The sequence below is a fragment of the Cuculus canorus genome, chromosome 1, assembly GCF_017976375.1.
Source record: "Cuculus canorus isolate bCucCan1 chromosome 1, bCucCan1.pri, whole genome shotgun sequence".
In the NCBI taxonomy this organism is placed as follows: Eukaryota; Metazoa; Chordata; class Aves; order Cuculiformes; family Cuculidae; genus Cuculus; species Cuculus canorus.
Window position 1 is genome coordinate 126,099,343 of NC_071401.1, and position 27,598 is coordinate 126,126,940.

General features: G+C 41.4%; 1 protein-coding gene across 3 annotated transcripts in view; it reads right to left on the reverse strand.

Annotated features, from left to right (window-relative positions):
* The window catches only part of CLCN1 (chloride voltage-gated channel 1), a 75,026-nt gene that overhangs the window by 15,910 nt on the left and 31,518 nt on the right, over positions 1-27,598 (reverse strand). For 2 of the 3 annotated variants that reach the window (XR_008450474.1, XM_054070366.1), the window contains exons 2-17: positions 25,346-25,499; positions 24,686-24,817; positions 23,198-23,326; positions 22,961-23,094; positions 22,537-22,614; positions 18,596-18,674; positions 15,723-15,848; positions 11,920-12,004; positions 9,322-9,423; positions 8,318-8,402; positions 7,251-7,400; positions 5,106-5,175; positions 3,062-3,515; positions 2,200-2,333; positions 1,453-1,679; positions 1,226-1,331 (exon numbers count right to left, since the gene is read on the reverse strand). Coding sequence is in view for 2 of the 3 variants with exons in the window: in XM_054070366.1 (XP_053926341.1) it covers positions 1,226-1,331; positions 1,453-1,679; positions 2,200-2,333; positions 3,062-3,515; positions 5,106-5,175; positions 7,251-7,400; positions 8,318-8,402; positions 9,322-9,423; positions 11,920-12,004; positions 15,723-15,848; positions 18,596-18,674; positions 22,537-22,614; positions 22,961-23,094; positions 23,198-23,326; positions 24,686-24,817; positions 25,346-25,499 (2,245 nt within the window). In the remaining variant the exon portion in view is untranslated. The remainder of the gene's footprint in view (positions 1-1,225; positions 1,332-1,452; positions 1,680-2,199; positions 2,334-3,061; positions 3,516-5,105; positions 5,176-7,250; positions 7,401-8,317; positions 8,403-9,321; positions 9,424-11,919; positions 12,005-15,722; positions 15,849-18,595; positions 18,675-22,536; positions 22,615-22,960; positions 23,095-23,197; positions 23,327-24,685; positions 24,818-25,345; positions 25,500-27,598) is intronic. The other variant, XM_054070373.1, reaches the window with a different exon arrangement.

The window sequence follows — 27,598 nt, forward strand, 5'->3', positions numbered from 1 at the left end:
TATATATCAACAACCTGAATATGACAGTACAAAGAGGTGAGGAGTCCAGGGATTGTGCCAGCAGTGTAATGGCGGGAATGAAACATACTGCAGAATTATTTCCCCAGGCAAGACAGTCAGAAATTAGCAAAGAGCAGGAGGTAGGGTTTGGTGCTGTTATGAAGTGGAAAAGTCTGTGAAATAAGGTTGGTCAGAAACAATGACAGCTGTCAGCCAAACTAAAAATTACGACAGGGAAAGTCTCGTGTATTTGACTCCTGCTCTACTTTCTCTTGTCACACCTGGATCATTCAGTTCTAGCTTCACGTAGAATGTCTCACATACTGTCTTTGTTTTGATTTGATTCTTTTTCTGCTTTGGTAAGAAAGGTGGATGGCTGTTGCACCACTTTACTGCCCTGGAAGCATGAAGTGGATTTTCCTATGCCTTAGAGGTTCAGTCATCCATGAGTGGTTTAAGGAAGCAGATATGCTATCTGCTACATTACGTGTTCACCTTTGGATGCCTAAAAGCATGAGCTAGAGCCCTATCCTTTGTATTCATTCTCAAGACTGGGCTACATCTCTGTGCTTACTCACTGTCTGCGTATTTCAAGACACGTAAAGGTTAAAAAAGAAACCCAAATACCATCCTTCATCAAATATACATGATATATGAATCAGAAATGAGCTATGAATACAGTCTTGGAACCAAAGCTAATATAGGCTGAGGTGGCACACAACACAATACATCAGTATTTGTGCATCATATTAATGTAGCTGAATCAAAGATACACATCCAATGGGGGAGCTGTACAGTTTTGGAGATGGCTGAGCAACAGCCTAAGCGACTCTATAAACAGGTACGGATGTTTATTCTCAGGGTACTTTTCCCAGAGGAATTCATTCACGGGGTGAAGGAGGCAAGAGATAGGACCCTTCCATGCAGAATCTCCAGAAAATGTCTGAGGACATGTTATTACAAAGGGTGGAGTGGGGAATACTTAAAGAGAGAGAGCAGCCTTTGAGTGGGCCTGCTTTTGCCATGCTCTCTGAGGAATCACAGACAGAATATATTCCCAGGTTTGTTACACAGATGTTGAAGTGCATTACAAAATACATTTAATATAGGAACAGAAGAGAAAACTCCTCTCAGTCCCTGGAAGTCAGCACCTTGCACAGGCATGTACACACCGTTAGCATGAAAGCTTCCACAAGCTGGCTAGGCACACCAGAAGTTACCATACCTGGGAGCTGCTGTGGCTCCAAAGTTTCAGGCATTTGTTTAAGAGGACTTTTTGGGCCATTGGGCTCCTCTGGGTAGCTGGGAGTGGGACTTGGGGGCTGAGGCAGCTGTTACAGAAAGGAGAGAAAATAGAGTCCACGTTGTGTCATTTCTTTCTCAGCCTCTCCTAATGTCTTACTGCTTCTTAAGCAGTCTCTGTGTTGCAGGCTTTCCACTTCTCTCTCTCACCTCTGCCTTCTCATCTGTATCCTCATCCTCATCGACATAAGCAAAAGATTCATGCTTTAGCTTTGGCAGGTTTGCCCAAGGTCCCTTGCTGTGCCCGTCGTAGGGTGCCTCAGACAGCTTCTGCTGCTTTTCTCTGTTGAGGAGCCTTCGCCGTTCTGGGCTTATTTGTGTCTGGAGGAGAGCCTGCAGTTCAGATCGCTCCACGGACCCCAGAAGGATCATGGTCTCTGCATGACACAGAGCAGAGAAACATTAAGCTGTTTCAAGATTTTGAATGTTCTCTGCCACATACTGCCCCTTTCTCCCTCCAGGTTGCTCAAAGAGCTCGGGCTCACGCTATCTAGAGCTATACAAGAGTCATTGACCAGCCCTGCTAATTGCTTCTAGTACGCTGTGGGGCTGTGAGAAGCTCACCTTCTGTGAGCTGTGCCACTCCTCAGCACAACATCAGAAGCAGGCTCTTTACTTATGCAAGATTCCTCCCTGTTGTCACCGTTCATTCCATAAACTTCCCCCACACCTCTTTTACTTGCTCTATCTGCTTCACTGTCTACACTCCAGCTCACCTGTCTGACCAGCTGCAACAGACTCATGTCATACATCGTCCATAGTGGAAGACTTTTAAGATGACTTTTTATGCAGTGTGTCGCATTGTCTCCTTCACAGCATGCAATTTGAAAGCTAGTTTCTTTGGCTCTCTAAGCTGAGACAGTCTTCAGGAAGGATCACTTCCTCCACATTTCTTACCTGGTGAGTCCACCAAAGGCAAAGTCTTCACAGTGGTGCTTTGGAGTAGAGTTTGCAAGTCTCGGTATGTACAGTTGGAGGAGACGAATTTCACATCTTGGACCATAATATCCTCAACAAAGATATTGTATTTGCTGTGAATTTATGGACAATAAGGGGAAAGAGTTAGCATATTAAAATTTCTAGCAGATAAAGTCCTTGAAGAAATATATGAACGACCGCTTCTTTAAAAAGGGTTCTCAATAATAATCTTCTGTGAGAAGGTTAAATAATCTTCTGTGAGATTAACCAACGATGACTTTCCAACAGGATCAACACGTACTAACTGGATTTTCATTGCAGTTGTATTCCACTCCATTACCCCTCACCATAAAATACACATGTATACATATATGTATAGATGTTTTTTATATACATACCTATGTATATGATATGTACTAGAGAGATGGAGACACAGTTGAACAACTAAATTTTGTTTTAAGCAAAATATCCAAATAAAATTATATTTCAAACGTTTGCTCAAGAAAAAAAATCCAAACCCTACTGAATTCAGAAAAAGATGGAAAAAGGACACTTTATTTTTAAGTATTTAAACTGAAGCAATTTGGCAATATTAATACAAATTCAGTAATATTGCCGATGATTCAAACTTTCAGAGAAAAGACGACTTTTTTCCATTTCTGTCTATGAACCCTAATTCTACTCCACCACTTGTTTTTTCCTCACTGCAGGCCTATTCTGCCTTTTCATTTTCTTTGTAGTACTATCTCCTTTTCATGACCTTTTATTCTCTCACAGTCTCATCCTCTCCTGCTTTATTTCTTTACCACTCCCCAACTCTACCTCTGTTTTACTACTATACCTTATGTGATTCCAGCCCAGGTCTGGCAGGTAGGGCAACTTCTTCACCTGGATGATGCTATCATAGAGGCTGGGCTGCAGACTCTGGGCCACCATGTTGGCAAGAATGACAGCCACCATCATGGGGAGGATGTGAGAGATCTGGCCTGTCAGCTCGAAGCAGATCACAGCAGTGGAGACAGTGTGGCTCACTGCTCCTGTCAGAGCTGCTGCACCTTTCCCAGGTAGGGTGGAAAAGGAAAAAGGAGAGAAGATGACTGTCATGTAGAAACAGCACATCATGTCAACCAGAAAAGTCATGGGTAAGGGATCAGATGAAGAAAAAGAGAGAAATGGAGACTCACCAATGACAGCATACCCTCCAGGTAAGATTTGATAAACAATGCCATCAAAGAGAATCCCTTTGGGAAAAAGTGATGCCATGATTTCTCCAATAAGGCGCCCAAATGCAGCACCTGGAAAACATCACTGACAATTATGAAACTGCCACCTAGAGAACACCCAGTCTGTGCTGTGCAGCTGTGCTGGGCAATCACTGGAGTATTTTCTAACAGTCACAAAATCAAAACTTACATTAAAATGGCCCAGAAGACTAAAGACTCAGTTACAAAACATAGAAGTTAGACTCCAAGAGGAGAAAAAAGTACTAAGATATGTAAATACAGTTAACACTTCATTCTTCCACTTGTGCTCACCGGGCACAGAGGTATTTGTGATTCCTAGGCAGGAGGAAATATTTTCAGAGTATGTTCCATGTCAATCGAAATCACAGTTGCGGCCCTTCACACACTCATTCTGTGAATGTCCAAACACTAGACTCACAGCTCACAGAAGAGTTCAGATGGGAAGGGACATCTGGAGGTCTTGTTCTTACCCCTGCTCACAACAGTGTTAATTTGAAAGTGAGATCAAGTCACTCAGGGCCTTGCCCAGACAAGCTTTAAAAGTGTTCAAGGAGAGAAGTTCTCCAGCCTTTCTGAGCACCTTAACCAAGGAAACAGTTATTTTCTTATATCCCATCAGAATTTCCCATTGCAACTTGTGCCTTTACCTCTTATTTACTGTTTGTGTCTAAGAGTTTTTCTATCCTCTCTATCCCCTGCTGGATTAGATGATGAAAGCTGCAGTTAGGTTTCCTCTTGGCCTTCTCTTTGCATCATGAACCATTCCAACATCTTCCGGCTCTCCTTGTCTGCTTCAGACCCCCAACTGTCTCAGTGACCTCCACTGGACTCACTGCACTTTGTCAAAATCTCTTCTATCATAGGACACAAAATGGCACAATACTCCAAAATTCTGTCCAAAATACTGAATGCGGGGAAATAACAAATTTATTTGCCTTGCTGGCTAGGCTTTTCCTAAAACATCCTTGTTTGTGGTTAGCCTTCAATACTGCAAGGGAATGCTACTGACTCATGTTCAGTTGCTGCCTGCCAGAACCCAGAGGTCCTTAGTGCACACCATTTTATTTAAGACCTGTGGGTACTTTATGCTCAACATCATGATGTTGTATACTTTAACTTGAAATACCCTCTCTTTCTTAACATAGCAACATATTCTTTTTGTTTCTTGGCCATGCGGGTAAAACCACTTAAAACCTAATAAACTCCCTTATGTTACTATATGTCAGTCAGAAAAAATGAATAAGTCGTGGATTACATTGCAGGTATCAGCTTTGAAGTTCTCTCTTCAAGTTTGCCTTCAGGGGCAAACCGAACAACTACTACTCATTATAAGATGAAAGTTTTTCTGTACGTGAAAAGGCAGAGAAATTAGAAGGCCATGGCTCAGTATGCCTCCCCATAGTGTGGCTTTCTTTATGTAAAAGGAAAGGGATTTCCTCCTCAGCAATTGGATTTAGGGGTGGGAAAATAACAAAAGCAGAGACTCGGAGGTTGTTATATGGGCTGTTAACTGAGCTTGTCATAGACGTTAAGTGATGACTCCTCGTCCACTAGGAGAAACCTACTGAACATGTATAAAAGGTCTTTCTTTTCCTCTCTACTTGTCAAACCTGTGTGCTGCAACACAAAATTGAAACTCACCAAGAACAAAAACAGGCATAAATCCTCCACAGGGGATGGGCATCGTGGTAGCAATAACGGCCATGCAGAACTAGAACAGAGGCAGAGGGTGCAGTTGTTACTGAGCAGCAATAGCAATTCCTGCAGCCCCACTCTACTATGAGTCCATGAGGAAACATTTTCTGAGAGATCTGGCAGTTCAGACAAAAAGGAAATTGTAAAGAGGCTGTGGGATGTGAAAGGGAGCTGAAGGAACTCTGACAATACACCAACACTGACACAGAGGACCTCTGGGTGACCGCTGTGGTTGCAGGGAAACTGAATCACCAAGGGGATGAATGAACATGAGAAATCCTTTGCCTTGGGTCTCAGAAGCTGAGATTTCCTACTGCTCCAGAGAGCTTAGCTTTTCATAGAGCATGGTTGCCAAGAGAAAGATTTCAGTGTTTCTCCCCCATTTCCCTTGTCCCAGAGGAGGTAATTCCTAAGTTGGATCAGGTTGCTCAGGGCCTTACCCAGCTGAGTTCTGAACATCTTGTGTCTCTTGCCTCTTTTCCTATTGTTATGTTGGGCAAAATGTGTCCTGGTACTACTAAGACCTATTCAAATGCTGACTTACACCAGCATGTATAGACTTATTCTGGAGGCAACAGCCTAATCTTACGAACACCTCAAAGGCCAGTATGCTCAGACTTTGTCAGGCAAAGTGACAACAAATTTCCACAGTTGAGGGAAACACTGGAAGTGCTACTGCTACTGTCTCAAAAACTTGTCCCTTGCTGCAGCAGTATCATCCATAGGAGAGAGACAACCATGGTCCAGAACAACAAGACCAATGGTTTCAGATATTTTGGGACCATATTCTCCCTCAGAGTGGGCAATCCTTCCTGTTTGAGGTTCACCTTTTAGAAGGCGATGCCTCTGCTGACATGGTTGTAGCTGTAGACAGATGAGATACTAATCTGTAGAGAGTCAGTTTATTGAGAGGAAAGCCACCCAAGACAGCTTTTCTCCTGTAATTCTCATAGGGTGGTTGGAATAAAAGGGAGAATGAAGCCAAGATATAGCCTACCATTTAGCCAGCCCTATACAAAGGAAACAGAGAGACAGCAGAACCACATTTCTCAGCCCACAGTAGAGAAACATGCTGTGAGGATTGGTTAGACCATCAATTTGATACTGGCTACTGTTCTTCCTTCCATCAGCTATTAAGTCCTTATCTGCTTGATACACTATAATCAGAATTATCACAGAAGCAGAACTCTTAACGGTCTGCTAAGAAATTCAATACAGTGTTTTAATTTAGGTGGAAACAGCTGTGTCAATCAATCATTGATGTCCACTCCTGAACTACTGAAATGCTCAGCTGATATTGCAAGATGGCCTCAGCTCTTTTCCTCCTTTGCAACAAAAAATTAAAACCATTTATATTATATTTTTACCCCCACCTCTAACATAAAGAGGTTAGGAAAACCTCTTTATTGCTACTTGTATTTTGAGCACTGGAATATAATGTTTTGTTCTTTCAGATCTCTTCTCTTGCTCTGATACTTGTCAGTTACACAGCTGATTCTTTCAGAGGCTAAACAGTTGCAACTTCCACAGACCCTGTCACCTCAGAGCATTTAATGTGCTGTTGCTTTCCAAGAAGTGAGCAAAACTAATTTTAGCTGCATTTCTCCATAAAGTTATGGTATTGCTAACAAATCCTTGCCCCTCACTTGACTGCAAATTGTGCTTGCATATTTTTATTTGTCTCTTATCTGTAGTTAGGAATATCAACTAGTCTGTACCAGAGTCTATTTAGACCAAATATAAATTATCTGAGAGCTTTTTACTCAATTATTTGTTTTTGTGGCACTTGAGAATTCTTTCCTGATGTAGTCCTCTCTACCAAATACTACACAGTAGGTGCCAAAGGTTGTTCAGCAGGATGCATGAGAAAGGTGACCTATATGAAGACCACTACTAGTTTTGGTAATCTTGCATTCAAGGTGGGCAAACATCATATCAAAAGATTGTTAAGAACCCATTGCAATTGTAGTGCTTCATTCAATACTGAGCAACTCCTCACTGGCAATTCACAAACTATTTTATATATATATAAAAAGGATCAAGAACATTCACTCTGAGTGGAGAAGGGTTGTGGTGAGCTGGGTTTCCTACCTTCACGAGGAAGAAAAGCAGAATGATGACGAAGACACTGACTTTAGGATGGATCCAGGCAGCAGATTTCCCTAGGACCTGAGGGTCCCCTGTGTATTTTACCCAGGTATAGTTATCAAAGAGAGTGCTGATGGCTTCCCGTGGCATCAACTAAACAGCAAAAAACAGGCATGAGCCATGAGATTAGATGGACTAAATAATCATAGAATCATAGAATCACCAGATTGGAAAGGACCCACTGGATCATTGAGTCCAACCATTCCTAACACTCCCTTAAACCATGTCCCTAAGCACTTCATCCACCCGTTCCTTAAACACCTCCAGGGAAGGCGACTCGACCACCTCCCTGGGCAGCCTGTTCCAGTGCCCGATGACTCCTTCAGTGAAAATTTTTTTCCTGATATCCATCCTGAACCTCCCCTGGCGGAGCTTCAGGCCATTCCCTCTTGTCCTGTCCCCTGTCACTTGGGAGAAGAGGCCAGCTCCCTCCTCTCCACAACCTCCTTTTAGGTAGTTGTAGAGAGTAATAAGGTCTCCTCTCAGCCTCCTCTTCTCCAGGCTAAACAACTCCAGCTCTCTCAGCCGCTCCTCGTAAGAGTTGTTCTCTAGCCTCCTCATCAGCTTCGTTGCTCTTCTCTGGACACGCTCCAGAGCCTCAACATCCTTCTTGTGGTGAGGAGTCCAGAACTGAACACAATACTCAAGGTGCGGTCTAATGCACCTCTGTTCCAAGACAGTGGAAGAGATTTTTACTTTGGTAATTCTTAATTATGAGTAAATTCACATTTTCAGTCTTCAGGAAGAGAGACGAGACTTTACCTGAACTGGTGAAAGGATAACTGCCTTTACAGATGAGATAGCATTTTCCTTATTACTTGCTTAGGAGTTTATATAGTTTGTATGAAGGAGACAGCAGGGATCATGAGTCTCGGAATATAGTCCATCCTCAGTCCAAACTCCTCCCGTATCTTTCTTCTGCTTTCCATGACACAAGGTTACTGGTGCACAGGATAAGGTGGGACTGTTCTGCAGAATTGCACAGACTTGCAAGTACACATTCCACTCACCTCTCCTGCCATGAACTGCCCAAATCCAGGAGGAAAGGTCACAGTTGCTATAAGGAAGGTTATAACCCCAGGGTATACGAGGCGGCTGAAAAGAAAGGTTTATTAAGATATTACCTTACATTCTTTTATTATAGCACTGTCATGTCAGTACTATGAATGCTTGTTCTATGAAAGCTCTCTGCCACATCTGTATCCATTCCTTTAGAGTTCTGTTACTGGCAATTTAATGCCTAGCTTGATTGATCATCATCATTGATAAAGTCCAACTGTCAGCTGTTTTTCCCATCAGAATTAATGTAATGGGAGGGATGGAGAGACAGACGGATGTACAAAATGCATAAACTTCAATATGCTGGGAGGGGCTCTGTATTTACAATATCAAAAGCTAGCACCTCCTCCCTTTGTCCTGATTATGCCAGTCCCGATTCTTCATCTCACAAGCAATGTTTCCTGTCCTAGTATATTTAAATGTATCCAGTATTGCATTAATTCATACAAGAAAAACTGCTTTCCTTTCCATTGAACTGCTGACTGTCACAATTTTTTGGAAGGTGTCCTTGGTGGCCAGTGGGTCTAGCTGTGCTGGGCCAGTGGGGCAAAGCTGGGCAGCAGGCTGAAGACATCTATGTTTTCCTTCTGCTTTGTTCAATGCCAGGATGGGTTTCTTGGTACTCTTTACAGGCACTAAGAAGTGGTTTTCTAATTAAAAACATTTTCTGTCTAATCAGTAGTTTTCCTTGTCCTCTTAATGAGCATTAGAGTCTCCCTTCTAAATCAAGGAGTTATTTGAAACTATTGGGCCTGACCAAGAAGAAAATCCAGTGCAGAACAAGATCTGTTGATGTCTGCAGATATCTTACTGTCACATGATTTCAGTTTCTCTTATTTTTACTATCTTACACATGAAATAGTTCTACTAGCTTCCAAAAAGCATTTATTACTATCCAATGCCAGTAGGATATAAAAATTTGGTTCCAAAAGAGAGTATTTTCAAAGGCACTCACTATTTGGTAAGAAACTCGCTCAGAGCTGTATGACGCCGGATACATAGGACCACTTGGCGATTGAGATAAACAAAAAATGCTCCAAGGAATCCAGAACATATCCTGAAGTGGAGAAAAGGAAATAAAATCATACCAAACAACAGACAATACCAACTCTATCAACCAAGAAAATGAGTTTAAGTGTTCTTCATCTTCAGCTGTTTATGAGGTCTTTTAAAAGTCACCTAGAGGGCTACTCCTACAGCAACTCACCTGAAGACATTGACTCCCTGATGAAAGAGGAGAAATTATGTTGGACCTCTTTGTGACACACACTGCTATTTTACCACTGAAAGTTTCTCTTGCTTAGAAGAGGAAATATCATTTATAAAAATCTATAAAATAATCTAGAAAAAGGGACTGACAGATCTCAATGGGGGCTGGTAAAGAGAAACTGAGCAAAGACCAGTATTGCCAGAACATAGACATCAGTCTGGAATAGGAAATAGTAAAAATGAAGGGAGTTTAACTCTGAGCAAGATTATACACCTACATCAAATAACAAAAGTAACAGCAGCTCTTATGCCTAAAGCAGAGTATGTCATCTCTATGATCCTAATCACATAGGCCTATGTTCCTGATCCTAATAAAGCCAAAAATGTTATAACTCTCTAAGGACTGCCCTTGATCCTTACGCTCTGTAGCTTAATGAGACCTAGATAAATAGGGCCTAATACTCAAAGGTGAAGTAAAAAATGGAAAGGGGAAAAAATAGTGGATTTAGGATTGGTGAAGGGGAGTATTATTTTATGTGGTAAATAATTAATCCACAGAATACTGAGGATAAACAGATAACATATTTATTCTATTCATCTTTAAAATCAATGGAATTATGCATTGGTATACAGGCTTATACCCAATCTATATGGTTTATGCCAATCTCATCCAAAGATTAATTTATCTTGCTAAAAATGTTGTATGTTGAAAAAATCCTGCTTGATCATTTAAAAATTGCATAGAAACAAGTTTAAACTAAATATAAAGCTGTTCACAGACAAACATGTCCAATGAGCTTCTCTTCCATATTTTAAGCTGGCACTGCTTAGCACTACTGTTAAAATAGACCAGTCTCTTAGGCAATACAAGCCTAAGGGCTGCGCAGTGAACTGACTTTCTTTATAAGACTTTATATAAAAAAATAGATCCCTCCATTCCTGAATATCAATTTTTCAATAAAATAGAAGTGCTCCTCCTGCATATATTTTGCAAACTAATAATATTTGCTGACTCAGAAGAACAAGGTCTAGCTGATGATAGTGATAGATGACAGGTTTATTTGTCCTACCTGAGAATGAAGAAATGTATTGGATAGAAGGAGTTCAACTTTGGGATTTAATATTAAGAGAACTTGGAACATTCCAAGCTGGCATCAGGACTTTACCCAAGACTAGCCAGGTCTTTTGGTTTGGGGTTTTTTTTAGAAATACCATGTTGGACATCCAGGCATTTGAAAGCATTTCACAGTTGTCATATACTCCTTTCCTAGCCTTCGTGCAGTACTGAAAAACACTCAGCTCTGCCAACTCTGTTCAAAACACAATGACAAGAAGTCTTGTGTTCTATCAGTTGTAAATTGTAAGAATTAGCTTTTTCCTTGCCAGTCTTAAATAGATTCCTCTGCATTCAGCTTCCAAGTCTGTTTAAGGAGAAGAACAAAGTGGATACATATTACTAGCAAAACCTGCTCTGTTTTCATAGATTTTCCAAATATCTGATGTCTTTGAAGAATTACACTCAAGTTCATGTTCAAGTAAATGAATATGAGGGAAGCCTACTAAGAGGAGCTGGAAAACCTCAAATATATCTGACCTTAGACCCAGGTCTTGCAACAGAATGTGTTCACAATACTAGCAAGGTGTTTGTTCCTACAGTATATTCCCTTCACTACCACTCTGCAATGATTTCCCTGGAGTTTCTCTCAAGCTCTAACCCAAGGCATTTCCTCACAATAATTCCAAACTCTGTTCCTCTCTACTATTTTCCAGTTCTCCTCTCACTGTTCATTCCTTCATTTCCCAAAATTTCCTTCACAAATGAAACCAGCTTATATACCTCCATAAAAAAATAAAACTGACATTCGTCTTAATAAATTAACTTCCGTTCTCACTGAATCCAACCACAATTCAGTTACCCTTGCCACCACGTTGAATGTACAAACCTCCCTCGAAAAGGGTAACCATTCTGAACTTGTAATGGGAAATCTTTTGTCAAGTGGAGAGGCCGTACTTGTTGGGTTGGGTTATTTGGGGATGCCATCAAAACAGTTAAAGAGCTATGCAGTTAATCTATAGCCAGAAACTAGACCAAGTTAGACTTAATTTCTGAAAAAAATATATAGAAAGAAAACAACAAGCATCTTGATAATATCCACGTTTCCTTCTTTACCCATTGTACTACATGTGCACCATTTCAGAAGGAGGAATCCCATCAAGCAGAAGCCTTTTCTGTGACAATAAAAATATGTGAGAGAGATGTATGTAACTGTTTTGCAAAAGAACTCCAAACAGAACTCTCTTGATAACCTTTGTAGAGCAAGGAGCCAGGTTCTTGGGAACTTACCCTATTACAGCAAATGCTGGCAGCTCTTGCAGATCAAAGGGGAAATCCATGCGAAAGTTTGTTCTGAACAGGGCTGTGATGGTAACTGAGACAGAGAAAAGAAGTAGAGGAAGAAAGAGAAAAATGATTTGAGAAGTTAAATGCCATAAGAGATAGGGATAGGGACAGATAGGGAACTAATTTATACATGGTCCTATGTGGTTACATGACATTCTATACACTATGACAATTTGGCAGACTGTTCTGATTTAATAGTGCCTATTTTTGAGCACTTGCAATCCTAGCACTCTAGATGGTATAGGTTGGTTTTCAGAGAATTTATATATATTTTTAGCTACAATCCCAGATTTTTAAAGGGTTTTCTTTTCTTTTTTTTCTACCATCCATTCTCTGGAAAGTAAATCTCTTCCCACTATACTCTCTGGCTCTGAAAACTATCTTTGCCAAGGCAATGCTTACATATCTGGAGAAGCTGTGTCACACACAGCGGTGACTGATTTCTAGAAACAAAACTCAGATCCTCTCTGACATTATATCTGCAAAATTTTTGACGGGTACCAAAAGAACGAAAACTCAGAAATCAGATATGGAAAAGACCAGCTAAGCCTCATCTTCTCCAGCTCATGTCTTCTGATAATGTTGCACTGCCAAAATGACTCAGATCTTGAAATCTGTCCTGCTTTTACTTGGAGGTACCTAACTGTGTGGAAACAGTAAATATCTGTATGCCAGCAGGAGAAGCACCAATTAGCAATCTAGTGGAGAGTGGAAATACAGCAGAATAAGGATGGACATAAATCCCAACTTGCCCGGGACGAAGAAATTTTTTGCACAATGAGAAAAAAAAGAAGCAATGAAAATCTAGCATTATATGGTAGTTACAGCAGGTATTGATTACTTGTTAATTGGTCACAGATTTCTGTGGGTCACATTACCTAAGATATCTAAGCCTGTCTAACTGCATGCTACTCTCCAAAATGAGATCTTACTCCCTTCCTCTTCCTCCTGTTTCTTTCCTTCTGTCTGCACTGTTCTCCCCTCCTGTTGGGCCCACTCCAACACACATCAAACCTATGAAGTTCTTTCACTTCATTAAAACCTATGAGAAAGCCTATCTATGCTTTTCCTGGATTAGTCCTCTGCCACGAAGTGAGTTGAAAGGAGGGGTCCAATGAACACAGAGATGATACAAAGGAAGGGTAGAACAGTCTGAGACAGAAGACAGTGAAAAGCAGGATGTCCTCTTTTATGTTAGACTAGCCCAAGAAAGAGATCATCTCAATTTAGTTTTAGGAAACAGATAGTCCAAGTCACTAAATGACAGTACGTTAACAAGTATAATAGGATGAATTTTTGAAGAGTTTTGCCACAGAGGGGAAACGTGACCAGAGGAAAAGGAAACAGTCGCAGCACTTAGTCTGGGTCTTCCTAGCTATTTACTAGCACAAGACGGAAAGGGATTTCTACAGAAAGATTCATCTCACCTATTTTCATGCTCTTTCCTGAGTGACTAAGCCATCCTGAAACTGAATGGCCACCCCATTGGGTACAAGCTCCAATAGTTTAGAGTGGCTGTTTGGATCTTACAGGGTGAAAGTTAAAAGAAGCACAAAGAAATGAGAAAGTCTGGTTGACAGGAAAGTCTACTTCAAAGAGTTTTGAAATTTAAAATAACACTGAACCATATGTAGAAGTGATCAGAGTGAGTAGGATAAAAAACAAGGTGTAAAACATTATGGAAAATAAGATGAAGGCTCCGGACATGGTAAACCAGAAATTCTGCAAATTGCAGAACACCAGTGTTCCGTGATTAGCAAACAGGAGCCTAAGTTGCTGCAGCCAGCCAGAGAGATGTTATTTGCAGTTATACAGTGGGGGAAGAGTACTGATACATTAGAAACAGTATTTCAAGAAAGAGAGTTGGATCAGTGTAGACTGTGCTAAGAAAATGGTCTTTTTACCTTTTTCCTAACCGCAGCTGCTAGAAATATGCAAGAGCTACATAAAAATTGTATTATAATGCACAGTATTGCGACTGCAATATTGTAATGCCTTCAAACAGGTCCATGCAATAGCAACACCTGCTTGGAACTGTGATCATTTTATCTGGAATATCCTGGAAGAGGATTGTAAATGCTTGCCTAAGCAGAAAAGTTAGTTCATGTATTATGTATGAATTTGCAATAGTTTACATGATCCACATGAACAATACAGGTGGCTGCACATAGTGCACACTAAGGGAAGCAGTTTCTTCCACTCTGCCTCATACAGAGGCTTTCTTACTGGGTGATAATAGAATAGTAGCCATGCAGGAAACTAGCACAAAGACATCTGCTTGTCTACTGAGTGCATGACTTCTGGGAGTAGACAAGACTCTAGAGATTTTGACATCAGAGAGGGGCCCTAAGAAAAACCCTTGCATGAAAAAAAAAGACTGAAAAGACCAAACATATATTTCAGAAGGAAATGAGCAAGAAACAACATGAAAGATAAGTTAGAGCAGGCATAATAAAAGATCATAAAGTCATGAATGACAAAAGTTTCTAGTTCCATAATACAAGGACAAGGAGACTGGCCACGCAGACAAAGAAAATTCAGAACCATGAATGAGAACTATTTTTCATAGACAATTTTATCACAGAACTGTTTAACCGAGTCAGTGAAGCAGAACATAAGGAGCCATTAATGCGGGTGTTAAAGCTGCCTGGATGATTTTGAAGAAGGGACAGCAATTAGGATGTTTCAGGATAAAGCTAATTTCTGATGATTTGGGAGATCAGCAAGGGAGCTAGAGTAGATAAAGTGAAGAACAGGAGATTATCTCCTGTCATCTGTCTTTGAATTTCTTATATTTTTCTTGGGAAGGAACAGAAGGACATGTTTATTGTGACAAATATGATGGTTGAATAACCCACAATAAGAGACAGTGTTTCACAAAGAAAGATGTAGTCACTTCCTACATTGAAATTGAAAGTGTAGTCACTTTCTAAATCCAGGAGAATATTCAAGCCAAATAATGTTTTACAACAACAAAAAAAAATCCAGCCCTGTGAAGTTAAGAGAGACATAAGTCACAGCAGTTTTAAGTAAGAGAATTGCCCATATGGAGCTCAGATCAATAAAGTAGTAAGAATAAACTGTCAGAATAAAAGATAAAGACTTTATAAGCTAGACGTTTACAAAGAAATGGCAGCCTTCTGCATCAGCTGGAACTCCATTCCCATAGCATTCTGAAATGCTCTCCGGAACAAGCTTGTCCTGTGCGACGTCTGTCTGCACAAATGTTCACTCATGCTTTTTGGTTACTTGAGCCATTTATTTTTTCAGGACCTTCAGTCCAACCAAACCTGTAATCTCCTAATCATTCTATTTTCTCAGTTTTCTAGACTATTTGGTTTTTATGTTTCCAGTCAAGACATGACCATGGCATTTCCAGCAGATCACAGCTGCATCCACTGTAGTATGTATTACATCTTCTATGACAGTTTCCCATCTCTGTGTTTGCAGCTTTGACATTATGCTGAGTAGAGGTAAAAATCCCACCTCAGGGGCCCTCTTGCTTGCCAAGGACTCATACTCAGTCATTTTTCAGTCATCTCCCCAGCACACCTAGTAATAAGTTGGGTTATATGACTGATGACATAAGATACTTCTCTTTCTCTTTCCTTCAGTACTGTAGAAAGTCACATGTCATGGCAGCAGTTTCAAGCACCAGACAAGGTTGTGGTTTTGAGAAAAATGGAAAATAGTAAAATAATAGAGCAACTTTTGTGCAAAGAGAGTAGGAATGGCTCTTAGCTTACCTGCATCCTTGTTCCAAACAGCAAGGACTCGGAAAATGAAGGCACTAAAGGTAGCTGCAAAGAAACCTCTCCAATAATTGCGCACAGCAAAGTAGGTGGAAGTGACCTCAATGCTGAAGAGGACCCCTAGGAAGAGTTACAAAGGGAACAAAGTTAAAATCAGAAGTGTAATGTTGGAAGCATGAGAGAGGCTTCTAAATAGTCTTCTAGAGCAGTGGTCTCCACAATTCTTTGATCATGCACCTCTACCAGTAAAACATTTTTGAGCACATACCCCCACTACATGTGTATTTATTAAAAAATTATGTACACGTTCTACTGTACTAAGATATGACGTGCAATATAAAACATACATGAAAACAGAAGTTAAAGAGGATGAGGTAAGGATGAAATAAACAAAATTTTTTAAATGAATTTGTTTTCTTTATTAATGGAACAAAATTTTTTGTTCTTACTAAAAATATTGATATTACTTTTTGAAAATATTAGTTTAACACTTTGTGATACAGTGATTCAAAGATCTGGTTCTATGTTCAGTTTATTTTAACACTTGGTATTAATGGCTGAAAAAAATCTCTGACAAATATACATAAATCCAAATGCAAGAAATGCATCTTTGGCTATGATGACTAAATTGTGATACTCATTCTTCAATCCCATCCATCACTTCTGCAAAGGTTTTTGTTGAAATTTGGATAGCAAATTTCCATCTTCCCTGATGTCAATCAGTTGTTCTTGCAAACTAATCAGAAAGTTGAAATGTTGTATCTTTAACGAATGGGTTCAAACCCCATTGAAACTCTTCATCTGGAAGATTTTTAAACAGGTTAGAATTTTCTGTTTCTGAGTTTTTAAGAGTATGTGTATTTGGCAACAAATTCACAAAACCTCCACAAGTTTCTTTAGAAAAGCAGTTACTTTCTCACCTCCTGTTAGAACACCAGCTTCACCTTGAATCACAGAATCACAAGGTTGGAAAGGACCCATTGGATCATCGAGTCCAAACATTCCTAACACTCCCTAAACCATGTCCCTAAGCACTTCATCCGCCCGTTCGTTAAACACCTCCAGGGAAGGCGACTCGACCACCTCCCTGGGCAGCCTGTTCCAGTACCCAATGGCTCTTTCTATGAAGAATTTTTTTCTGATATCCAGCCTGAACCTCCCCTGGTGGAGCTTCAGGCCATTCCCTCTTGTCCTGTCCCCTGTCACTTGGGAGAAGAGGCCAGCTCCCTCCTCTCCACAACCTCCTTTTAGGTTGTAGAGAGTAATAAGGTCTCCCCTCAGCCTCCTCTTCTCCAGGCTAAACAACCCCAGCTCTCTCAGCCGCTCCTCGTAAGACTTGTTCTCCAGCCCCTTCACCAGCTTCGTTGCTCTTCTCTGGACACGCTCCGAAGCCTCAACATCCTTCTTGTGGTGAGGGATCCAGAACTGAACACAGTATTCGAGGTGCGGTCTCACCAGTGCCGAGTACAGAGGGAGAATAACCTCCCTGGACCTGCTGGTGACCCCATTTCTGATACAAGCCAAGATGCCATTGGCCTTCTTGGCCACCTGGGCACACTGCTGGCTCATGTTCAGTCGGCTGTCAACCAGCACCCCCAGGTCCTTCTCTTCTGTGCAGCTCTCCAGCCATTCTTCCCCCAGTCTGTAGCGCTGCATAGGGTTGTTGTGCCCCAAGTGCAGGACCCGGCATTTGGTCTTGTTAAACCAAAAAACTTGAAGGGACACATCATGTTTATTTTTTCAGAAATAACTGCTAGGTAGCCTGCTACCGACAGAGACATGTCATTACAGAAAAGCAGCACATTCAGAACACTTGTCCTTTTGTGGAAGAAAAATGTGTAACCGATCTTTAAACCAACAACAACTCTCTGAAAACTCCATTGCTACAAGATAACCAGCAAATGTCTGTAGGGTACAAAGAATGTTCATGGTCACTCGCTATCTCAATGTGAAGCATTGTAAAGATTCTGCTGCTTAGTGGTCTTCTTTTTATGAAATTAACCACATCAATATACACTTAGGTTGAGGTTCAGGATTAACAATAGCGGATGTAAATACATATTTAAAATAGCCTCTGATAATTTTGATTTTCTGGCTAATTTCTTGTCAGATCTGATTAGTTGGTGATTGTTTGTACCTCATAATATGGCTAATCAAGAACATGTACTAGGAGTAGGAGAAGTGTCAGCTTTGCCATTTTCTTGTCATTCGTCTGTGCTTGCATTATTAGTATCATCTTCAATCCACGGTCTCTTTGTAGGAATATTTTTAAGCTGCTTGTCCATCTTGTGAGGATTAGCTTAGTTAACACCAGATAACATAATCCATAAATCCACTTAACTGGGCACACACTCATTGCAATACATTGCAATATGCTGAAAGCGAGCAAATGAGTGAGGCCATCACTGTCAAAACTCTGTGTTGTGAAAAACTCCACATCCAGGAGACCTCATGTACTGTGCATGACAAGTGGCCATACTGCCAATACATATACTGAATATTAGTGAAGCTTAATTTATTTATTTTTTTTAACTTTACTTTTTTTAAAAAATACAAATCCCAATATTTTTTCCCACACCCCAGTGGATCATCTTGTGCACCCTCTGGTGTACACATCCCAGAATTTGGAGACCACTGTTCTAGAGAGCTTTTCTGTCTTGCCTCAGAAGGCTGTAAACATGTGGGGGGAAAAAAAAAAAAAGACTGCATCAGAAATGCTGGGGATGCTGGCAATGCTAAGGGTAAGCTTCTTTATTCAAAGTAGATGATAGATCAAAAATATGGTGCAGGAAATGGGGAGAGGAGAAGAGCACCAGGCAAGAGAGGATTTAGGTACCTTAGAAAAAGGAAACAGAACAGCCACTTGCCTCCAAGTGGTGTCCCAAAGCAGCAGCCGACCCCCACAGCGCAACCCACAGTCAGGACATCTGTGTAATAATATGGCTGCTACTGGTGAAAGAGACAAAGAGAGACAGAAAAACAGCAGAAAGAAGGAAAGAAAGCAGAGAGTGAGTAACAGAACTGGCAGGTACGGCTGCATGCTCTCACCCACCTCTATCACCAGTCTCAGAGTTATAGCTATATTTATTTTACTTCTCTTTTCTGGATGGCTTCAAAATATTCAAAAGATAAGACCTGGCACAAGACAGGTATACACCTGGAATTACATCTTAAAGACATGTGAAGAGGGCAGCATCTCAACGTTCATTGACACATGTACATTTCTGTCACTGCCATAGAAATGTCTCATGGAAAATTCTCCAGAGGATAGAGGGCACATAAGTATGTTTTACTTTACTCCATCTCTTTTTAACTTTGGCAGGGCATCTCAGGATACACTTGTGTCAAAAAATGCCTCAAAAAAGCCACCGTGTTAATCTATGCGCACAAGGCACGTGCATTTCCAGAACTGAGTGCAGACACATACTGAAGGTTCTCTCACCCCAGGTAGGTGAGTGGGTAACAGATCACCTAGTAAAGCATTGTACTGCCCAGGTGAAAACAATCATGATAATAAAGGGAACTGGGAGTTATAAAAGGTAGAATCTCTCCTGAGAGAGTTTTGGAAGATATGGAGGTATTGAAAGGGTGAAAATGTACTTCCATTCTTTCTCCAAGATTTGGCCCTGAATTGCCTGAGAATGGTGAAAGGTGAGCAGATAGTCACAATAAAATAAAACACAACCTAAATCCTAGGTGATGTATAACAGACCAGTGCTGAAAGCCTGTGTATTTGGTACTTTCTACTACCATGTGTTCCCAAAATATCCTGTTAGATCTCCCATAAGAGTTTTGATAAACTGTGGTAGTGTGTTATGGTTGGAACCTGCATGGCCAGGCTGAATTCTAAGGCCAGAAGGCAGCCATGAATTCCTGTTTACCTCAGCAGGTGTTTGGTTGAGCCTCGACCAAGAGGTGTCTCAAGACTACCTCTGCACAATCTAACAGAAAAGGGCCATGTACTTTTTCTTGACCCAGAACAATGTGTCCTTATCCACAGCTGTTTCTAGGTAACTTCTAGGCCCTACTAGTTCCTCTGTGGCCTGAAGGCATAAACACGTCCAGAACAGGGATGAGCTTCAGTTCAAAGCATCTGGAATAGTGGAAGGGTTTTACTATAGCCCACCAGCATGGTGATTAACAGCTTGAAACTGAGGGCACATGCAACATGAGTGCAGTATGGAGAGAGATAATTAGACTTGTTTGAGGGTGCAAAGCCCGATGGGACAGTGTCGAAGAACAGTATGACACAGAGACACCTACAGCAACCACTGAGAACAGCCTGTAGCATATGACACCTTCCAGGATCCTTCACTGTGTCAGAATGCTGGTGCTGTGTAGCAGCACAGGAGTGGTCAAATAAACCGAAACAAATAGATAAACAAAGAGTATCAGAGTACACTCAGAAAAAGTAGGCTAGGTGTCTTTTGCTTGACAAGAGCTAAATTGGCTTTTCAAGTCCTTTTTGAGGGCTCCTTATTAATGCATGGGGTGGTGTTCACCAGCAACACCCTGAAAAATTTATACACCATGAAGAATGTAATGTGAATTTGCAAGTTATATTCTGGGATAAGGTCAGCCAAAGATTACATGACTCCCAAGTAATGGAAATCACATTCAGCAATTCAGTGTGAATCCATAAAAGGAATACAACTAAGCTACAAACGCTATGATGACTTTCAGTTTGTTCCCATACTACAATGTTATCACAAACTCACTGCAAATTTTAGTCTGAAAGATACCTCTGCTGCTTCTCCAACTCTCTGCTCAAAGCTGGGCTAACATCAAAGTTAGATCAAGGTGCTCAGGTGAGCTCTGAACATCTCCAATGGTGGAGATTCCTCAGCTGCTCTTGACACCTGTGCAATGTTCAAACATCTTTGGGGCAAGGGTAGAAATGTTTTTTAATGCATAGATAGAATTTCCCTTGTTGCAAGTTGTGCCTGTCGTCTCTTGTCCTTTCACTGTCCTCTGTTTTATGAAGAATTTACCATATGCATCTGGCACATGTGCTGCTTAAGGAAATTTCATAAATCAGAAGATTAGCACAAATATGATGTGACAGAGAAGAATTTCCGCATTTCTCCTCACAGCCGGATGATAGAAAAGTGGGAAGGGACCACTGGAGGTGTCTCTTCCACCTCCCTGCTTAGAGTTCTGCTAACTCCAAGGCTAGGACAGGTTCTTCTCCAGGGCAGTCCTGAACATCTCCAAGAGTGGTGATTCCTTGGACCCTCTACACATCTGTTCTGAACCACCCTTGGAGAAGGGCAACATATTTTCCTTTACACACCCAGAATTTCACTTGTTGCAAGTTGTGCCCATTGCCTCTTGCACTGTGCTTCTCTGAAAAGAGCCTGGATCCATCTTCATTAAATTCCCCCTTTAAGTGATTGATGACATCAGTTAGACCATCCTCCTTTAGACTTTTCTCTTTAGGCTGGGCAAACCCTGTTTCCTTAGCTTTTCCTGCTATACCATGACTCCCAGCCATCTTACTGGCCCTTTGTATCTCTCATATGGGGAGCCCAAAACTTTACACACTGATATTTCTGTTCTCCAGTCCACTGCTAAAGTATTTGTACAGTAGTTTCCTGTTCACACTATCACTTCCTGTCATACTTGCCAACATCTCCTGCCCTTAAATGTTGCTACTCATTACATGAAAGTTGTGGGTTTTTTTCAAACTTCTGTTCTCTACTCAATCCTTATTGATTTTCTGGACAGCTTTTCATTAAACAATATCCATGGCAAGCAGGAACTGAACAAGCTTCATCATTAGAAATCAGCAAATTAATAGGTATCACTTTTCCTACAACCTTCTCTTTCTTTCACTGCCACCACTTACATGTGAAAAGAAAGATCCTGTGATGCTGGAATGGAGATGTATCTGTGGAGAACCTTTCCTGAGAGCAGGAAATCTCACAGCAAGAGGCTAAATGAGTTGTACATTAAATGTCACATATAGGAAGACACTTGCCTCCAAGAGGAGCCCTGAAGCAACATCCAACTCCAACTGCGCAAGCCGCCACCAGGAGGTCGAACTGCCTATGCACATTCTGTAACAGAGAGTGCAGCCAGAGAAGGGCATGCTAGGGTTAGAGGGAGCCAAGCCAGGGGGTTAGGATCCAGAACAATGAAACAAAGCAACAGCCAGCAGCAGATTCAGCCATTGCTATTACAAATAGCAGGCTCTACACACTTTAGTGCAGTCCTTAGTACTGTCAGCTGGTCTTCAGCAGTGACCTTTGGTCCTTATGCACAGACAGGATCTACTCAAGTAGAACAGCACTTCCCGTTGTTGTATTACACAGCCACTTTCTGCTAAGAACCTGTATGTAAAGCCATTCCTATATTTAGCTATATATATGCAGTTAATAGATTTTTTTTTATACAACTAGTCAATACTGTGATCAGCCTGCAGAGGCTGTTCTGCAACAGCAAAAGCCTAGAGACAGTGTCAGTGCCTATAATTAGCAATGCTGTATAAATTTGGTCTAAAGACAAATTGATCTTTGTCTGCAGCTACTTTTTTATACAGACGATGATCACAGTGCAAAGGTATCAGTATCTTGAGATTGAAAACTTGTCAAATGCATATTCCTAACCAAGCTCTGTGTCCTTGGTAGGTAACTTTGGTGGTCCTGCACAGTTATTTGACTGCATATCTGACCTTTCACTACCATTTTCTTTGGCTTGTATTTTTCAGTCCATAGTTTCCTTCGTGTTTTGCTACCTATCAATACTATTCTATGTGTCTTAGGCGTTCAGCCTATAGAAGAGCTATATATAGAGACATGTGCCTTACCTCATACACACCACAGAAGATTGACATGAACTTGCTGAGTACTACAGCACAGATACTGGCAATATGCACAAAGGGACCCTTCAAGAGAAGAGGAGAAGGAAATCAGAGAGGATTACCCTCTGGTTACTGACAACCACGTAGCCATTGCAGATATCATAATTTCTCTTTGGCCATCTCAGCCAATCCTCCAATCTTCTTTCATTTTTCCCCTCTCAAAGACTACATGACTTGATTTCTTTGGTATTTTCTATATCAAGCCTTTTGAAGTGGAAGAAAAATGGCCAAGTGTTACCAGAGAGAGTAGGGCTTTGAAAAGAGGAATGGTGGCAAAGGAAGAAAATATTTATTGATTCTTCTTCCACAAACAATTCCTCCCACCTCCCAGACCCTGTCCACTTCTGCACATAAAACCAGCAATATTTACCTCTTTCCCCACAGGCATGCCACTTCCAAGCCCAGCTGTGAGGGCCACAACTTTGGCCACAAATGCTTTGAGAGTGAGATATTCCTTGAGGACCACTCCCCTCATAATGGTCTTGAGTTCTGGGATTCCAGACCCTGAAAATAAAGTCAAATCACAAGCTGAACAAAATCTGCAGGCAAATGGAACAAGAAAAACAAGACAGACAGAAACTGATCTTGCCATGCCTTCTGCCCTCACCAACAGCTTGTGGAGAGACGAGGTGGCAGAAGGTAGCCGCAAACAGAATAAGAGCAAGTGGGAATGCGACCCACACCAGATACTGCATCGGAACATTCGGGTGCAGCTCTCTGTACATCCACTTGTAGGCTGTAGACAGACAAACAAAGAAGTTGTCAGTAACCACAGCTGCTCCAAACAGGTTGGCATACATCAGAGAATCACACACTTGTTAAACCTGCCCATACTAAATGTCCCTGAGAAATCCTATCTTGAAGTCCTCATTTTCTAAGACAAGCCTTGTTACATTTTGAATATGAGTTCCCAAATCAAACAGGCATTCTTCAGGAATGGGTAGAAGTGGCTCTTTATTCTTAGACACTATAAATACCTGTGATCAAATAAGGCATTAGAAGAGGTGTGTTACATGCAGTTGTGACAATGAATCCCTGTATAGGGTCTTTTTATTTGGCATCCCGAGGGCCTTACGTGGGTCCTGAAGCACAGTAAAGTGGTCTACTAGTGCCCTCACCTCCATCTCCATCACATAAAAAGTCACTCATTCATGAAAACTATCTTAAAAGCTCCAATTATGATTCACCTTTTAGGGCACCAGCATGAGGGGAAGATGTGCCAACTGTTAAAATAGCAGTCGTACCACTGCTCAGCCTGGTGCAACAGCATGAACTGCTGAGGATCTAAACTGAACTGTAGTGTCTGTGCAGTTCATCTTCTTCGCCTGAGCTGGCTACCCTCACAAGAGGAGGCTCAGAATTAGCTGAGGGAAAGAAAAAAAACCCAAAGGACACAACTGCGGGGACTGTAAAGGACAGAGGCTTTCTGCTCTATAGGGAAGAACACTGGGCTGAACAAATACTAGGAGCTTTGAGGAACTGCTGCGTCAGCTGGACGTCAGCAGCCCAGAGTGCTGAGAGGAAAGGGCTGATGTGTGTGTGTAGGTCAGGACTGGGACATTGAGGGTAAGGACAAAGGAACAGCGCAGTTAGCAGGGTGTGGGCAATGTTGTGTGTGTGTGTGCACTGAGATGGGGGAAGAGGGACTGAAAGATATTGTAATTGTTGTAATTGGCAAAGGGGAAAGGAGACCACAGGAAAAATGTGGGGAAGTGACATAAGACAGTGATTAGGAGATCTTTGTGAAAAGGGCCTAAGGAGGGAGCACAGTGCAGCCGGATAGCATGAAACTGCAGGGCGCTGCATAAATAATAATTGGAAAGAACAATGATGAAGCAAAAAGCAGAAACAGTGTCAGGAGGGCATCTAACTGCCCCTTCCCCTCCCAATCCGCCAATGTGCTCTGTATACCTGTGGAGGATGGGAACCACTATTAATCCTTCCTCTACTATGTTGCAAATCCTTCAAACTTCCCAGGCAGTGAAGACTGAGAATGCGGCGCTGGTTTTAAAGGAGGCGAAATACTGGTCACTGGGTTTTGTAAAACATTCACCTAATTTACGGTGTGCCTTTGCAACACCTGAATGGCACCCACCCTGTAAGCTCTTCGCACTGGCATAATCCATTCCCCAGCTCACCAACGCCATGACCAGACCCAACAGAACCAAGAAAATCCAGTCCTCTCCAAGCTTCCTGGTAACGTATTTCTGGATGCGCCTAGCACAGTCTGTGGAGGGAAGAGCGAATCAGAGAAACTGAGGGAACATAGATGAAGCCTGTGTCAGTCTCTACTCTCCTATACTTAGAACTGACCACTTTAAGGATTTATTTATAAGCATCATAATCTTCATGTTGAAAGACTGGTACTCATCCCTCTCTCATACAGTCCTGCAAAATCTTACACAGTTGTTTTTGTTTTTTTTTTAAAGTGGTGTGGGAAACAGGGTGGAATTTCACATTTTGTGCACTAGCCACAAAAATCTGACACAAGACAGTCCTTTTCCCCATGTTACAGAGACTCATTTTGGCAAAAATGATTGACTTGGGATTCTTGTATTTTTTTTCCCAAACTGATCTTGGCCCTTCCTAGCTCCCATGAAAAAGTCTTTTCGATCCACTGTCATTCCTTTTCCTTCCTTCCCTGCTTCTCCCCAGCTACAATTTTCTTATCTTTTTGCCTTGCTTAAATTCCATCTCTCTGTCTGGCCCTCTCAATATCTGTTCATAAGGTTAATGAAAGATGAATTGACCCTACCTTGACATTTGGAATAGTGCTCTTCTTTGATCTCTACTTGACTGTCACGTTTCAGGGGTCGTTCATAGTTGTTTTGGACCTGCTTCTTATTCAGCAGTTTTGCTGCTTCCTTCTCTGGAAATCTGGTTATCTGGTCTGTGTATTGGCCATAAAGCTAGAGGAGCAGAAGGCAAGAGAAATCAAAATGCAAAGGTAAGGCAAATGCTCCTTCCCAAACAGTATTAAAGATAAATACTAACCCTCTGAGGTGCAGACCCAAATGTACCAAGCAAGGAGACAGAAACACAGAAACTCTCAGACTGATACAGATCTTTTCCCCCCGCCCCCCCTTGCTGTTGCCTTGCTCCCATTTTCTCAAAAATCTTTTCACCTCCTCTTTGGTGGTACAAAATATGATCACAGAATATTAATTGCTTTCTCAACATCCTGAGAAAGAGCTGGCTGTGTTCTGAAGAGATTGAACAATTTTTCTGGAGGTACAAAAGAAGGTCAAACAGTTCACATGAGGTTGCCACCCTCAGAGCTGTCTCATAGATTTCAACAGCACTGTAAAATATCTCTGAAGGCTTTGAGATGTATTACACTATCAAAGAGGCTGCAGGAATGTCCTGCATCTGTTCCTCCTGCTGGCAAGGAATGCTTAACAGGGCACAGAGCCACTGGCGGTGCCTGCAGAGGAATAGAAGCAGCATCTGCTCAGAAATATCACAGGGTACTGCAAACCTCCTCCTGTTAATTACCCAAATTTCATACTAAGTCCTAAGATTGACATGTCTGCAATTTCTCTGAATTTCCCCAATTACCTAATCATTGTCTTCAGACACTGAACTTGAAATGTAATTGGTTATATGCAATTCACATGTGCTTACTGATTACATTTCATATATGGATCTGCAGTAAACATGACAGTTGTACCTTCTTGTCAACAGTGAGATCTCAAGGGAGCTTGAAGGATTGCTGGCTGTGCCCCTGTGTTTATCAGGTTCCCTGAAGGTCAGATAGCCACCTCACTCTTATGGAGTGTAGGTGGGGAAGGTATGCATTTGAGAAACAGAGAATAATCCTCTCCTCCTCGTGTGTTCTTCACTGAACCAGTTTTAGCTTTACTTGAGGGCAGGTTACCACCTGATGCATGACCTGTGATCTTGGTACTTCCCATCTGCTAGAAGGTCCTATATTTCCTCCCCAGCACAACATCTGCTTCTCTAAGATTTTTTGAATGGCAGTAAAAGAGCGAGCAATACTTTGATCAGCAAAATCAGACACTTCAGCTGGAGAATGACAGGACATATAAAAGATATAAAGCACTACCATGGGCTTAGGAGACTTCTGTTTGACAGCTTTGTGTCTCCTCCTTTTAAAGAGACACAGATGTTGCTTCTGTTCCCCTGAAATCAAATAGACTCAGAGACTCACAGGAAGATTTACACTGGAAGGTACCTTTGGAGGTTTCTAGTTTCTATTCCAAGCCTCCGCTCACAGCCTACAAACTCCAAAGCCAGATCAGGCTGCCTTGTCCAGGCAACTCCTAAACACCTCCAAGGGTAGAAATTTCTCAGCTTCGCCAAGAACCTGTTTCAGTGCTCTACAAATTAATATTTCCACATAAAAAATAAGATTGAAGATTCTAAGTGGAAGAGACACTTGAACCATGTGCAATAGCTCCCTTCAAAAATGCTACTCTTTTTTTTTTGACAGAACATAAATTTAGGCTTTTTAAATCATGCTGTTCTTAAGGTGGCTAACCTGTTGTCTCTTAAACAAATTGACCCTATCTGAACATCTGAGAGTATTCGTCAATTCATCGCTGTATTGGAAGCTGAGAAATTTAATGTAATTATTAAACACATTATTACCAACACACTCCGGGCAATTAAGCAAAGCAGACTCTTTGCGGTGAGGAATGGCCATGCTTTGAACCCCATAATACAGACAGGACAGTGAAATATCAGTTTGAAGAACTTCATATAAAAGGTAAGCTGTCACATACAGAATCCAGTCCTAAAAAGCAGACTGCTCCTTCTATGTCCAGCTATGTTTATTTCAGCCAGAAATGCCAAGTACTAGCAGATTTTAGACAAATGCATCTTCAGATCACCTCAGCTAATTTTCACATGTTCATGAGGGATGGGTTTATATCAAATATAGCTTAATCAAAACTATGAACTCAAACTTGTGCCAAGCACGATGTTCAAATACAAATGTTCCATCGGCACAGACGAAACTTATGACAGTGTAATACTATGAATGGGA